A 16,180-nucleotide genomic window follows, 5' to 3' on the forward strand; every position below is an offset into this window, starting at 1 on the left:
AATCTAGTAAAAGCAGCCGTTAAAATGTTGACAATAAGTCACATTTTTATAGCCTTGGCTGTATTTCTTCTAATTATGCAGTTTTTTAAGTTGCAACGAGCGCGGAGACGGCTTCCTCCTGGACCAATCCCTCTCCCAGTTTTTGGGACCTTGATACAGCTGAACTTTCAGTTTAATCGTGATCTCCTCATGAAGGTATTTATTTTCAGATACTCCTAATTGTTTAAAAGTCTCTGTAATTTCCCATTTCTCATGTTGTTTGCTATGTGAAAACATCCTCTCCCGAAACTACATTGGTAACATACTGTAGTTGTTAACTAGCCGCTGTGATATTGCGCTTGGTTTGGTTCGGAACTGCTGGTTTGGTTGGCAAAATAAGAAAAAATTATTGAGCATGAAGTAGTTTGCCAAGCTAAGAAAACTGGTATTGGAAGTTCTGAATGTGTGAAAAACATTCTGATGCTTAAACCCATCACCTTTTAACACTGAATTTGACAAATTCATGTGAAACTTGATATCCTCTGTCACCCCTTAACACTAGATTAGACAAATTCCTGTGAAAATTGATAGCATTTAGGATTAAATACCTTTAGGGATAATATATCAGATTTGTAGTTAGGGAAAAGAAATACTATTAAAAAAAAATTACTTTCACAGCATGGATTTTTATCTTTCTGAGCACTGGCATGCTCTAGCTTGAGCAGTAAATAGATACTTATGATGCACTATGTGTATATATGCTTGTTTGTATCAACAGGATCTAAAAAAAAAAAATCCATGAACCTTTTGTTAGGTACTTTTTTGAGGAGTACTGAGCACAAAGCTACCTCTATTTCATCCTGTTGGTTCTCGCGGTGCTTTTGGGATTATCAATAGACAAGTCCAGTGGCTTCTGTCACTGCGATTTTGACAAGGCACACCGTTTTATTCTGACCAAACAGCAGGTTCAGACAGGAAGTAAGGAATAGTCTTACTCAAGTTCCAGCACCTGAATGTGCAAACGGGTGGGGGGAAAGAAGAAAGTAACTGGTCCACTCTCTACAAGCGAGTTATTCCTCTGACATTTCTGTGTTCCCTTTGCACCACTTTACAGGTGCAAATGATAGAAACCCTCTTGAAACAAATTCATGCATAAAAAATACCTTTTATCACATGAATCATTTTTAACTGAGCCTTCGCTTATACAATGTAATAAAAGCTACCTAATGTTCATTGGTCTAGATTTGGGGCTCTGAAAAGCTGGAGTATTGGGTTGTTTCAAACAGCGAATTCTGGAAAAGCCATTCATGCTTTCTCAAAGATAATTGCAATCTTGTGGGAAAGATGGAGAACATCATTCCACCTTAGGGTTGGTCTCGTAATCAGTGTAAAAACAGGTTCATCCTCTGTTTGCAGCGTGTGGGATTTTATCTGTGCTTTCCTGGCTTCTCTCCCATCTACAGCTGGCAAAGATCCATGGCAACATATTCACCTTATGGTTTGGATGGGCCCCAGTGATTGTACTGAATGGATTTCAAGCAGTTAAGGATGGTATGACCATGCACCCTGAAGATGTTTCTGGGAGGCTAGTGTCTCCTTTCTTCAGAGCAATGGCCAAAGGAAAAGGTGAGATTTTCTTGTCATTGCACAGAAACGTCATCTTGACAAATTGCAGCTCTTTTGTAGCTTGTGACCACCTCCAAAGGTACCAGAGTAGCACAGTTTGTCTATGAGGAATGCTTGCCAGGTGAACTGCAAAGTAGGGAGTGGTGAAATAGCCTTCAGATGGTAGTAGGAGGAAGAGACCAGCAAAAGAAAGAATATTCATAGTGCCTTGTGTGAAATATTCACTGGCGCAAATTCAGAGGTGATGAGATGAGGCAGTGGAAGGTTGTGCCACAAATGGAGGAAGAGCAGGAAACAGCCCACTTTCTTGTCCTGGACTTATTGCCTCCCACCACCACATTTGCAATTGAAGAATGATCTTGAGGGTGGGATCTTCTTCCCATTCCCTTCCTTTTGTGAATATTTTCTCACTCTCACAATTGCATCTAGAGGTTCAGTGCACTTCTGTTTCAACCTTGCTGTAGGTTTCATACTCCCCAGCCATACTGGAAATTCCAAACTGCTGATTTTCATGAACACATGCATTATGAAACAAACTTCATTTTATTTGTGACCTCCACTTTTTTTCAGAAAACCTACTTCCTTAAATATTTCTAATTCTAATTTGTTTCAGTCATTGGTGATTCTTATACTACATTAAAGATCCTGTTGGTATATGATGTTTATTTCTTCTGAAGATATTTGTCACAAAGCCTAAGTATTGAACTTTTCTGCCCTATGGACAGGAACTTTATTATTACCAGTTGAGTTTGTCCATTTTAGCCCTGCCCACATGCTTACATGCCCCAGCTACCCCTTTTTGTCTTTGTATTCATAGGCAATGCAATAGTTTAATTATATTCTGCAGTTTAGTAAATCTTTTAACATAGTCTTTGTCTATAATAAATATTAGCATGATAAAGAGCTCTTCCTTGAATGGGTGCAGGGATTATGTTGGCAACTGGTCACACCTGGAAGCAGCAGAGAAGGTTTGCACTGAGGACTCTACGCAACCTTGGTCTGGGGAAAAGAGGTCTGGAGCACCGAGTTCAAGAGGAGGCCCGCTACCTGGTAGACTTCTTTGCAAGTATGAAAGGTATCTCTGCAATAAATACTGGTTCATTTTTGTCTTTAGTCTGATGTGTCTAGTGCAAGAACTTCTCTGTCCTGCTCTGAAATTAAGGGCAGCTTAATTGCCTCATTTGATACCACTGAGAAAAGTCTAGCTCCGTGTTCTTTATTCCCCTCCGTCAGGTATTTATATACATTTAAGATACTTCCCTGAGCCTTCTCAAGACTAAACAGATCCAGCTCTCTCAGCCTCTCTTATGTCAGATGCTCCAATCCCTTAATTGTCCTTGTGGCCTTTTTCTCACCTTGTTCCAGTACACTGATGTCTCTCCTGTACTGGGGAGCCCAGAACTGGATCCAGCACTCCAGGTGAGTCTCACCAGTGCTGATCAGAGGGGAAAGATGACCTCCCTTGGCCTCCCAGCAATGCCTTTTGTAATGTAGCCCAGGATGATGATGGCCTTCTTGTCTTGAGGGCACATTTCTGGCTCATATATGGTGCTGGTGGTCAAAGATACGGACACATTATCAATGCTGATGAATTAAGTCTTGTAACGCCATTTGCACGCACTCTGTAAAGCAGTGACTAGAACCTTGCCTTTATTGCAACATTTTACCTTGATCAGCCCAGTTAGGGGCATGTGAGTTGGATTTCCCAATATTGATCGTTATGCAAAGGCGCAGTAAATCAAGACATGCTGTGGCCAGCATTCTATCAATTAAAAGTAATTAAATCTAGCCCAATCCCATGGTTTAAGAACTAGGAGAGATTGAGATGTGATCACATGTGCAGGAAAGAAAAGCCCAGAACAATAAGTTGCTAATCAGAATTGTGCGTTGGGTGTTGGTAAGTTGCATCAGTCCATACATATAGCTGTTTATAGACATTTATCCTGGAGTCACAAAAAAGATTTTTGAGATGAGTTTTTCATGTAATTGCTTTAAAATTCGTTATAATTTTGTTGACACAATGGGTTGAAAAAAGTTTATGACATTTTAATCTTACTGGAGGCTGTACATCTCTAGCGAAGTCATACAAAATATAGTAGCCTTGCCTGTATTTATGTCCTTGCTGAATAAGGCTGCCTCTCTTCTTACGGTTCTCCCCTCAGATTCCCTTTGACCACAGTGTCTTCAGACATTGCCATGCTTGAGGCCTATTTTGGATTTGCCAGGTGGCAAATTTGCATAGAAATATTTTTTTTCTTACTTTTAAATTTGCTCTATCATATTACGAAATACTTTATACATCTGGCGTTTCTTCAGGGTGCCACACATTCCTGGATTATGGGATTGCACCATAGTTTTTAAGAATCGGTTTGATACTACAATTTTGTAAGAAGATTGCTGCTTCTCTATGAAATGCAATACTCTCTGGAAAGTTCTTTGGGTATCCTGTAATATTATTTCATTTCACTAAAGCAGAATAGGAGACATTAACAGTGACATCTATTATTGTGGTTGCAGGAAAACCCCTGGATCCTTCTTTCCCTCTCATTCATTCAGTCTCAAATGTAATTTGTGCTGTTGTTTTTGGGCACCGCTTCTCCAGAGAGGATGAAACCTTCCATGAACTGATTAGAGCCACAGAGCGTCTATTCAGATTCGCAGGCAGCTTTATTCATCATGTAAGTAAACTATCTGCTGTCTTTTTCTGAATAAGACAGAAAGTGAGAAATGCAGATTCAAGAGGTTGGTGTTAGGCAAAAGTTTTTGAATGGGTGACTAACGTCCCATGAAGCTTTACTGGGCAGTGCACTATCTCAAAGCGTGATGGTAAAGCTCTACACACCAGCCTTGGTTCATTGTCCTGTGTTTGAGTACCGTGATAAGGTGGTTTGCTCCTAAATCTTTGCAGCAAGGCACAAGCTGATGGACTGCTCCTGGATCATGTTTGTTACTTGGTTTCTCAACCCCCACGCACAACAGATTGCTGCCTTGGGGATCAGGATTGTTAAATAGTAAATGTCAGGTCTAAAACTGTGATTCATATGCCAATTTTAGACACTGCTTTATTTACAGTCAACAGAGAAGATTGATTCAAATACCTAAGTGTTTTGCCTGTGCCTACTTACCTCCATTTCCTCTATAAGAAATGGAGACTCAAAGACTTCTTGGAGAAATTCCACTCCTTCACCCTGAGTGAGGAGCAGCTCTAGACGCACGCAGCAGAAGACAGGAAAAGCTAAGCCCGCAAATATACCTGTAAGCTTGGCAATCGGAACAGTGCTCTTCTGAGAGTCAAGGACTTAACTGACACTAGAAGAGGGCTGCTTTGCACACAAGTATGTTCAGAATTGCCCGGGAGTTCTGGTTCCACTTCTAAAGTTGTCCCATGCATCTTATGTGTTAGCTTCTTAATGTAAAACACATAAGCAAATCCTGTAATATAGAGATTTCCCCCCCCGCCCCCATCCTGTGGAACATTATTCTCACTGAGTTATGTTCAGGTTCCCTTTTGCTTAGCCTAGCTTTGGTCCTGTAACTTGTGTCTAGTGGTGGCAGGTGAGACCTGCTTTTGGGATAGAGAATATACCTCCTTTTCTTCTCTCTCACTTATCCTAGCTTTGCTTTAGTTCAATGAATAAGATGCTGTTCTGGGAAATATGAACAGGGGTTCAAACCATTCCAGACGGAGGGCTGCAATCTTCCCACTTCCTGGATGCAAAAAAATCATGTGAAAAGTGAACATTCCTGCATCCACATCCCCATTTCTTAACTGGATTCCATGCTGTCAGGCACTGAACAGGAGAACACTGTGAATTGGGCCCCTCCAGAAATGGAGGAGGGGTTTTGGCAAGACTGGGAACGGGGAATGTGGACAGGCTCAGTTACTGTCTTGAACGTTGACAACTAAATTCCACTTACAGTTAGGGTGCCATAGTAGCTGGAAAGTGCATGCATTTGAGAGGAGGAATGCACATAGTCTGGGCAACCGTATATGGTTATTCAGAGCACAGTTGTATGTAATGCTCCTGAACACATTTTGCAAGGAAAAAAAAAAAAACAAAACAAAACAGAGATGGAATTAAACAAAAAGGTTATGAAGTTCTATGTCAGTTTACCACGGGCTGGACTACTGCCTTTCTGTGATAAGGCAATGATTAATTGATAATTGGATGTCTGACAGTAAGAACTGATTTTCCAAAAAGACAGAAGTATAGTCTATCTAATTCAGCCAGACTCCAGTGAACACCTAATAATTGCTTTCTGCAGTATAATTAGGAGAGTACAAGAAGACCTCAGCAAAATGAAGACTGAGAAAGGATAGAACTTCTGCTGATAAATTAGTGGATTATGTTTTGAGCAGGAAAAGAACTATTAAAAGAAAATACACTGCAGATACAAGAACAATGCATACAAATTACCCAGGCATAAATATAGGCTGAAAATCAGAATGAACTTTCTAGCTATCACAATAGGTAGAGATCAGCTATTCTTAGGCCAGATTTTCCCAAACAGTAAGAGAGAAGGATAAAATTAATGTTATGTGAGGTAACCCCTTCTTTTCTAGAGGAGAACACTCAAAAATGTCAGGTAGCTGTTTCTCAGCCTTTCGGGATTTCAAATCTTCCAAATTTATTGAGGACCGTTGAGAGCTCGATTAGTAGAGAGTGCTTTGGGGGATTCCTGAGGTTGTATACTGGCCGCTGGTAGCTGGCCCTTGTTTTGGGTTATATCAACTGCTTTTGCACATCCTGGTGAGGACAGTTTGCAACAGCTGTGCTTCTTCCTTCCTGGTTTTGTCCACTGGAGGGCAGGATCTCACTTTGTAAATGTCTGTATACAGTTCATTGTAACTGAATACATTCATTTGAATAATTGAATAAATTAATACAATTCATTCTAATTATAACCATTCTAATTTGGCTTGTGGTTGAGCTTGAAAGCCTGTGGAACTCTGAATCTGACCATCAACACAGCTAGAAATTATACCATGTACTGTTTCACAACTTGAAAACATAAGCATAGTCTTTGACAGAGTATTTTACTCATGATGCCAAAACCACATGCTCACATGAACATTACGTTCTCTCTTTAGTAGTCCTAAAATGCATTTTTCTAGTGATAGAGACTTTGTGGTACCTCTTGTGTGTCATTCCCGTAGCTGTATGAAATCTTCCCCTGGTTGATGTGCCGTCTCCCTGGTCCTCATAAGAAGGCTTTGTCTTGCTATGATGTCCTGAGCTCTTTTACAAGGAGAGAGATCAGAATGCACATGGAGCGTGGGATACCAGAAGAACTGCAGGATTTCATTGACTTTTACCTGTCTCACATTGAAAAAGTAAGTTTTTGTTCTGCCTGATCATACATTCATGGGGAATAAGGTGAAATGGATGACTAAATAATTCAGTCTGAGCCCTTCTATAACAATCTCTTACTTTTCATAGACATCCTAATGTGAATCCAGTAACCAGGGACTTCCTAAATCCTTTCTAATTACTGATATGCCACAGCACCTTGCAATCCTTTTATTAAAGGGCAGGTTAATACACTGCATTTTTTCTCATTGGCACAAGTTACAAAATGATTTAAGGCCTCCAGGAAAGAATACTGAGCTTCTGAGTGGACCACAAGAAAACTGGGAAGGCCTTGGGGGAGACAGAGTGGGATGTTCTGGGTAGGATATTTGGCTGGTAAGGGTTTGTCAAAAGAGGTTGCTGCAAAAGGATGGTTGGACTTTGAGAGCATTTTGTGGGGAAATAAACTAGGAGTCAGTGGAGTTTCAGACAAGGCTGGAGAAGAGGAGAGCGCCAGGGTCAGTGAAGTTTCAAGCAGACAAAGGAAACTGGGGCAAATAAGGGCATTTTGGGCACGTAGGCCTAGTAGCGGTAGGTGGGAATCCATAGAGTTTTGAAAGGCTGTAGGAGGCTTGCTTAAGTTGTAAATGGGGACATCTATCTCTCCCTTTTCTAGACCTTGCCAGGATAACTTTTTCTTTGTCTGAATCCCTTGGGAACAGGATCCCCTCCCTAATCCCCAGACTAGCAACTGCCTTTCCTCTCTGTGACTCCTCCTACCAGCACTTAATCACTCTTCCCTTCTCCTCTTCTCCACTGCAGTAGACCGTGTTCTTCCTCCTGTTCTGCTTGGTGATAGGAAGAAAATGGAGAAAGGAAAGGAAGTGACAAGATGAGGCTGGTGTTACTGAGGGGTGACAAGGCAAGGGTGGCACAGAGAGCCAAACGACATACGCAGGCTGGGGGATATCTATTCTTGCAGCCCCTGGAGAAGTGGGTAGTGACTGCTGCTCCTGGATGGCAGTGCTTGTCTGCAGGGACAGCCGGTGCCCCGTCCACTGTGGTCATGTGCTGGTCGCAGCAACAGAGGGACTGCAACCTTGTCAGGCTGTAGGCACCCATCCTGCATCTGCTGGCACAGCCGGAACAGGTCTGTCATCCTGGACTGCCTTGTGTACTCCCTGGGTTGGCTCTGCTGCTGTGCTCGATCACGCTACAGAGACGTGCATCCAGGGAAGAATGTCTGTTAGCTATTTCTGTCAGCCAGCTCTTTAGTCCTTTAGCATGTGTCTTATGAATACTTCGTAGTCCTTTTTTTCATTCTTGTGGGCAACAAAAGCAATTGTCTTGTGGAACTGCAAGCATATTGCAACCGTGAAACTGTCATTATTGTCCAAGCTGCTAATTCTATCAAAGAATCAAATCAGATCTCCTTGCTAAGATCAGTTTTCTCTATCACAATAAATGACTTTAATTTGTATTTCTAGCTGGTAATTCTTTATTAATTGATTCCCATATCAGCTGCTGTATTTTTATGTCCAGGGTGGATGTCAATCTAACTGGCTTCTAGTTCCTCAAATTCTCTTGTTTTAAATTTTTTGATACTGGCACAATATTAACACATCTGGTCTTCCAAAGCGTTTAACTGCTTCTAAAGTCTTTCACTGCTCTCCTACGATTTATGAGACTTGGACCATCAGTGGACCAGCAATTGTTTCAGCGAGCTCTTCTGGGACTCTGCTGGGTGGAAATCATCCAAGTTTGTTTATTAAAAAGATTGAACTGTCTGTAATAAATACACAGGGGGCAATATAAAAAGATTAGATAATATTACAAGAGGGAAAAACATCCTTCCCACTTTCCAATTGCTCCACTGGCAAAAGAAAGGTTCAAGACCCCCGAGTGTAACATCCCTATATTTAGACAATGAATTGCCCCAAACCATAACAATTTTCTGTCGTAGTTTCAGCATATATGTACTTGTCTTCACACTTCTAACTGAAAACTGTAAAACCCCAGAGCAGCTGTACGCGAGTCATTATGGCCTTGTAGTGGAGAAGCAGCCTGAACGCCACAGGTTAAGAACGTTTGACAGCCCAGTGTTCATTACCTGGTCACTGTGTTGCTTGGTAGAAAAACTAAGTGATGGAATATGACTTGAGGCGTGAAGAATGACACACCTTCAGAGGAATATTTACTTAGAAACATTCTAAATGTACCACTATTTGCACAATTAAGCCAACAATCCTTTTCTGTGGATAACATGTGATTTAGCTTCATGATTAAGAGTGGAGTAAACAAGACTTGTCCATTTGTGAAATGTTAGCTTTTCATATTGATAATCATCTTTAGAGTCTAATGTTCTTTATCAGTCTCTCTGTATTGTACTGTAGGCAGAACACACCACAGCTTGGAACCAGTGATAAAATCACATTTAAACCTATTCTGTTTTTTCTAACTTCCATGTATAAACTTCTACTTTTTCTTATCATTTGCAGTCCAAAGATGTACCCAGGTCTACATACAATGAAGACAACATGGTTTATTCTATAAATGACCTTTTCTTGGGTGGATCAGAGACAACAAGCACAACTTTGAACTGGGGCCTGCTCTATATGGTGGCAAATCCAGACATCCAAGGTGAGTGGATAAGCGTGTCACAAATATCTCTGATGCAATAGAACAGCCAAGTTCTGAACATTTTCATGGATCAGCGATTATTCCTAGATACTCGTATATGGCTAGTGGCACACGGACCTTTTTGTACTGGTAGATCTGCGCTGGGCAGTACTGGTAGATCCAGTGTGTCTGTAGACAAGCTCTTACAGGAGCCCACAGGCATAAGGCAGTTTCCAGAAAGAGTTAACAGTTTGGGAAGTATGCATATGCATAAGAGGTTGTGGCTGATTGAGATGGAGGGGTTGAGGTCTTTGGGGAAATGAAGATCGTAGGGTAGTCACTGGAGTAAGAGGACTGGAGCTGCTGTTTGGGAAGCCAGAGGGTTTGCACGCATCATCCTTGAAGGAACAGTGGGCACTGCAGCAGCTACTGGTGAAATGCTGATGGTACGTCAGGAAACTCAGTTGGGTTCTGTCTTAGTTGTAAACTCGACTGATGGCTGAAAATAATTAACCAGAAACTGATGTGTGATAGTAGGGATGCTACTCTTTGGAAACTTGCTTTAATTCTGCTTTGTATTGGCTGAGTATCAGTGATGGGGGCTACAGGGAGTCCTACCCTTCTTTGTGCTCTGTAGGTCATAGTAGTAGTAAAGATAATCACCTAAAGGTCAATTGATAACTTTGACTTTATTTTTGTCCATCGGTCCATTTAGGATCCCAAGGTATCAGGGTGTCTATTTAATCTGTGATTAAATTAACTCTGTGATGTATTTGAGTTTCTTGCAACAGAAATTATTCCAGTCCGGAGGGGAATTTGATGGCTCATCTGTTTTGTCTATGTATATTTAAGAAGTTTATTTTTAAGTCTAGCTTTTAAATATCCATCAATCACTTTCAGAGACCACTAAATGGAAACCAAAAAAGAATGATCTCTTATGCTGGATAACAGAAACCTCATTGTTAGATAGCAGAATATGTGCAAATACCCAGAGGAGAAGAGGATTTTAAATGGAGGAAAGAGATGAAGATAAGAAAAAATTGCTCAACTTGGAGCTGTCAGACAAGAAGGTCTACTAAATCTCATGCTATTGCATGTTTATTATCACCTAATGTAATTAAAGTTATGAAAGCGCTGACTCACTTAAATAATTTTATTTGTCTAAATATAATACCTTGCACATACTTGGGAAAGCAGGGTGTGTGCAGAATGATCCTGCATGGGCTTCTTGAGTCATACATTGCATCTAGACTCTCATAATGAACCGACACCAATATATCTGTCCTCATTTAATTGGTGGCTTCTTTTTGAACCCGTTCATACTTTTGCCTGTGTTGACACCCAATGACAACGTTACACAGTTCCATTGTGCACCACATGGAAAAGTCTGGCCTTTTGCCTAATCATGGAATTGGGCTCTCCTTGTTCTCTGAACTCCTGCAACAGAGATGCATATTTATACCTACACAGTGACTGATCGCTTCAAACTATACTGGATGCTCAAGTAGTTGGGCTTGATTTTGCAAGCTGGTTCTTCATAGAAGGAAATTTACTTTGCTTAAAAATTTTTCTGGATATACATTTTAAATTCTGTAAGGTGCTGAAATCTCTGATGTCAGGATCTACCTAACGTAGTTTTGTGAAGGACTGCTGGCAGTCACTGCGCAGGCTTGATGTGAATGAGCACAAACTGATCAATGAAGAATGGGCTTCCTGGCATCCTAGTGTTGCTTCAAAGGGCCTGGAAAAACACAGGATTATTTGTTGAAAATCGAAGGCATTTTTATTATGTGTGTACTGCCTCTCTTGAAGTTTACAAAACAAATTCCATATTTCTGTTAATGGTCTCAGCACTCCTGTGCAATAAGTAATTTAAATCATGATATTCTTGATCAAAAGGCACGCGCCAAGAAGCAGATCCATTTTTTTTTAAAGGTATTTGGACATTGTTCTATTTGGCGTTGCTTCACTTGACAGACATCCTATGTAAAAGACCATTTCCTTTTAAGAGGAATCAGGCTTTTAAGACCCAGATTCACCTGGCTTAAATTCCAGAGAGCTGTGAGCTTAGTGGTTCTAACCGGCTGTAGGTGCCTGGGGCACCTAACTGATTTCTCTTTGTGTTTTCTTACAGCTATCTCCTGCATTTAAGTGTTAGTAAGGCAACTCTTAAGAGTTTTAAATTTTTGAGCAGCAAATGTCCTTTCTTAATCCACAATCAAATAACTTCAGACACGAAAGTAGAGCTCCCATATGTTTAAACTGTTGGAATACCCTACTACTTTTATTTTCTTTATAAAAGTTACTTAGGTTTTTACATTAATTTTGTTGCTGTCCTCATAGTTCTAAATGGGAAATCTCTTTGAAAATGGAATTAGTGAAAATACTTGATATATTCCCCCCCCCACAATGATGAATATTTCTCCACAGAGAAAGTGCAGAAGGAGCTGGATGCTGTTCTGGGTCCTTCACAGTTAATCTGCTACGAGGATCGGAGAGAACTGCCCTACACAAATGCTGTGGTTCATGAGATCCAGCGCTTCAGCAATATTATCTCAGTTGGCATGCCCAGAGTATGCGTGAGGAACACTACGTTGCTTGGCTTTCCCCTCAAAAAGGTACAGACACAGTTTCTCAGCTCTACAGACCTTTCCTGCATCAGTAGAGCAAGGTGTGGCTTCAAATCTATTTGTGCCAGGGTCTTCTCCTCAACAACAGTGGGGTTGGATGCCTCTGGGTCATAGCCTGAATGGGAACAAGGACCTCTGGGTCATAGCCTGAATGGGAACAAGGACGAGAAAACGTCTGCCAGGCTGACTTGAGTGATGCAGCTGTTGGGAGAGGGTTTTCAGTAGTGAAAGATGCCCCTGGCTGGAAGAGGGGATTTTAGCAAGGCTGCAAATTAATGAAGACAAAAACCTTAGAGATTGATACTGAAGAATACTGTGATTGCTTTGTACTGATAAGGCATTGGAAAGATTTCTGACTGAATTTTTGTCTGCAGAAAGATCCAGGGAAAACCCTAAAGGTTTGCAACTGGCTTTCCTCAAAGAGACTAAATCACAGAAACTTCTAGTGTTAGAAGTGAAAACGGGTTTAGCACAAATAAAGCTGTTAGTTTCTAGTGACACGGCTACTTCCACTGTCAGGCTTGAAACAAAAAGAATTCACATTCCTCACAGCTCCCACTGGGGAAATGAACATACCAGCATACAACACTGAACTCTGAAAATAAACCAGCACTGGTCCCACCTAGCCAGTTCTGACTGCTGGGAGAGGAGTGACAGCCAGAACCGAGTTAATGTTTTTCTCCCTTCACAGGGCACCATAGTTTTTCCAAATATCGCTTCGTCTTTGTATGACCCAGAGCAGTGGGAAACACCTCGACAGTTCAACCCTGGTCACTTCTTGGACAAGGATGGGAACTTTGTGAGCCAAGAAGCCTTTTTACCATTCTCAATAGGTAAATGGACTGACAGCACAAACATTAATGGTTTGGATTGGGGCTGTAGAATTAAGATGTCTATCAAAAACCTATTGGTCATTTATTTTAAACCTCTTTGTGTAACGCAGTGATAAAATCAACATGATTATTTTCGGTAATGTTTCCCAATCCAACTATAAACGTTTGGTCTCCTGAACAAATAATAGCATAGAAAATTAGAGATGTCCTGACAAACGTATACATGTAACTTGCCCTATTTTTGGAAGAAAATGCTCTGCTAAGGATTATGGTTATTGATTTGGGGCATACATTTCAACACTAGACATACATTTGGAAAGTACTTGCAAGCAGCTGTGGTGTTGCTTTATGCGTACAAAACTAGAGCACAACATGTCCCAGGAAGAGCAAGTCCTTATTCCTCATTTACATGATTGAACAAATTCCTTTAAAGTTGTCAGTCAAATGAAGATGAGGTTTTTGAGGTAATTGAAGTGAAACTCAGAGCAAAATAGCTACACAGTTATCTATAGCTGCAGATAGGATTCTTTAAAGGAAGAATTACCTGAAGTTTTGTGTCATTGATTGCATTAAGTCCTACAGAAATTCCGGATTCAGCAAAAATACCTTTGGTTTGTGTGAGGATGAATACGATTGCTTTCGAGGTCAGGGTGGTTTACTCACTGTCCTTCCCCTCCTCCTCCTGCAGGGCACCGTGTGTGTTTGGGGGAGAATCTAGCGAGGACTGAGCTCTTCATTTTCTTTGCCAACCTGCTGCGGGCATTCACCTTCCGGCTGCCTGAGGGGGTGACGAAGGTCAACACAGAGCCCATTTGGGGGGGCACGCTGCAGCCCCACCCCTACAGGGTTTGTGCCATTCCGCGCTAGGCTGCACGCGTGCAGCATGTCACAGACCATCAATTAGGCAATCTCATTTACTTTTGTGAATGTGTGTCTAGACACAGTATAACCTTTTTTTTTGTCTTGGACTTGAATTTTGCCTACAAAAGCCACCTTTTGTCTACAGCAGATAATTTTATTCAGATCCTGTTACCTGGTCTTGAAGGTGATTTTTTATTTTTTTTATTTTTTTTATTTTTTGGTAAAAGTTCTTTTGATCTGGAGCGCGCCATCATTCTCAGCCATAAAGCCAGCATGCACTTGCTGTCTGGCCTGGCAGATTTAAATCTGCTCCACCAATGCCAAAATTGACTGGCAGACTTCAAAAATTAATTTATCATCTCCATGTTACCCTGTTTTCAAAAGCAATTGGGTTTGGAAAAACATACCTGGAAAATCCTGCCTCTTTATATTACTGTCATCACTAATAATATTTCAGTCAACTTTTTGTTGATGGTCACTAATAAAAGATATGAAGGAAAAATTAGCAGCTGGTTTTATTTATGGATGACTTACATTTCACTGAGAATTTCTAGATTTGACCCAGCACAATATGTATAAGGTATCTTTAAATCTGTCAGAGGATAATTGTTTTGAGTCCAGCAGAGAAAAAATGCAGGCTGAAACTTGGTAAAGAGTGAAGATACAGAGAGAGGATTTATTTTAGGGCAGATACTTTTAATATTTTACAATTCTGCCAAGTTAATTTTTGGAAAGACCTTTCTAACAGAGCAACTCTTTACTCCTGTGGGTTGATCCCTGTCAGGATCAGCACTGGGTGGTTGCTATGGCAGGTGCAAGGAGCTCCTCTAAGGAGCAATTTGGGTTGAGGAGCCTGCTGTAATTAGAGCTGATGGTAAATCAAGACAAATACATGGCAAACACCAGAGATGCTGTTTAATCACCTCAGAAGCTCAGCAGTATACCTGAAGCTACAAAGGCTTGTCATATACACAAAATACCGGTCAAATTCAATGAAACAGTCTATAATAGCAGAAAAGGAAAAAATTCTTTCCTGTGGTGAATATAAATTTGTTGGTATTGTCTGAAAAAGACTTATAAAGTCTAAATGAACTTGTCCTTCGTTAATATTTCTATTTCTGTGAGAGAGGATAGGACAGCTAAACAGACGATGATCTGTTAAATCAGTTATCACTAGATGTCAGTTGCTGTGTGGTTGAGATTAGTTTAGAGAGTTTACCATGAATCACAAATTTAGAGCTGTCCCATTATTTCTAATTCAATAACTGATGAAATAGAGCATCAAAATAGTAAGCGCTTGATATTTAGCTGTTATTAAATTAAATGGCAGAATAGCACTAGTGAAATATGGAACATCATATCCTGACATTTTATTTGACAGAAAACTGTGTGCTCTGTTAAAAATTGCTGTCAAAGTCTCTGTGGATTTTCATGTGTGCACGAATAGATAAGGCAAAGCAGAAAACGGTGTGATTTGGGGACATTGGAGCTGTCATTGCTTCTTAAAAATGAAGCTGGAAACATCAGTAGAATTACAAGCATTAGCGTCATTGCTGTGTGATGCTGTTGCTCCTGATGGCCACACACTTCCCCAGATATCTTTCCAAAAGGGACTCTCATAAACAGCCCTGAGATGGAAGCTTGCCCAGGAAGGCCCCTATGAAGCTGGAGAAGGCTGAGTTGCCAGAACAATGGACATACCTACCACTTGTCCGGATGCTCAAAGGAGACACACAGGGTGCTTCAGAGGAAAACTGTACGTCACACGTGGGTAGGTTATTCGTGCATGGTTGTGCTAATGTCTGTCTGTGACAGGAACTGCTTCTTGGTGACTTTTAATGCACAGGTGCCCGGGAGAGGAGAGCCCAGCACACGAGGTGTGGCAGCAGGACATCCGCGGGAGGCTCACAGCGGGGAGATGGGAGAGGTACACTTTTCAGAGCCTTTGCACTTCTGTTCTTGCCTAACCTGATTTAAAAGTGCTTCACTTTACCTCATGTTCTAATAAAGCCCAGTCTTTTTGAGCTTTTCAAAGCCTTTTAAAGCCTGGCTGATGTTGCCACAGAAGGTCAACAAAGCTGAGAGCAGCTTTGAGGGGAGCCCAGCTGCCACTTCCATGTTCCATGCCAACTCTCGCAGCCGTGACTGCACGATGCTTCCTCCATCAGGCTGCTGAGCCGTGTTGCTCCAGGGCTGCTGGTCTTAAGCGATGTCTTGGAGACCTCCATCATATCCTTCTTTCACCCTACATTATTTCTCAAGGCTTGCTCAGGCTCCCTTTTCGGGACAGACAAGAGGGACTGACACACTTTCTGTCCTCCGTACCCTGGATGCTAAGCAG

At 41.2% G+C, this 16,180-nt stretch overlaps 1 protein-coding gene across 1 annotated transcript; it reads left to right on the plus strand.

The window, feature by feature from the left end:
• Positions 1–12: 12 nt before the first annotated feature.
• On the plus strand, positions 13–13,845 carry LOC134517531 (cytochrome P450 2J4-like). Its single transcript, XM_063339117.1, has 9 exons — positions 13–195; positions 1,443–1,605; positions 2,531–2,680; positions 4,123–4,283; positions 6,764–6,940; positions 9,395–9,536; positions 11,946–12,133; positions 12,837–12,978; positions 13,667–13,845. The coding sequence occupies exons 1-9, from the start codon at positions 25–27 to the stop codon at positions 13,843–13,845; spliced, it is 1,473 nt and encodes a 490-aa protein (XP_063195187.1). The 5' UTR covers positions 13–24.
• The last annotated feature ends 2,335 nt before the right edge of the window (positions 13,846–16,180 follow it).

Source organism: Chroicocephalus ridibundus, chromosome 6, assembly GCF_963924245.1.
Source record: "Chroicocephalus ridibundus chromosome 6, bChrRid1.1, whole genome shotgun sequence".
Classification (NCBI taxonomy): Eukaryota; Metazoa; Chordata; class Aves; order Charadriiformes; family Laridae; genus Chroicocephalus; species Chroicocephalus ridibundus.

Excerpts from the sequence above, each read along its gene's own strand:
- LOC134517531 (XM_063339117.1), top strand. The coding sequence starts at position 25 with ATGTTGACAATAAGTCACATTTTTATAGCCTTGGCTGTATTTCTTCTA. Across the intron at positions 4,284-6,763 it reads CAGGCAGCTTTATTCATCAT|CTGTATGAAATCTTCCCCTG; the intron begins GTAAGTAAACTA and ends TCATTCCCGTAG. Across the intron at positions 9,537-11,945 it reads GGCAAATCCAGACATCCAAG|AGAAAGTGCAGAAGGAGCTG; the intron begins GTGAGTGGATAA and ends ATTTCTCCACAG.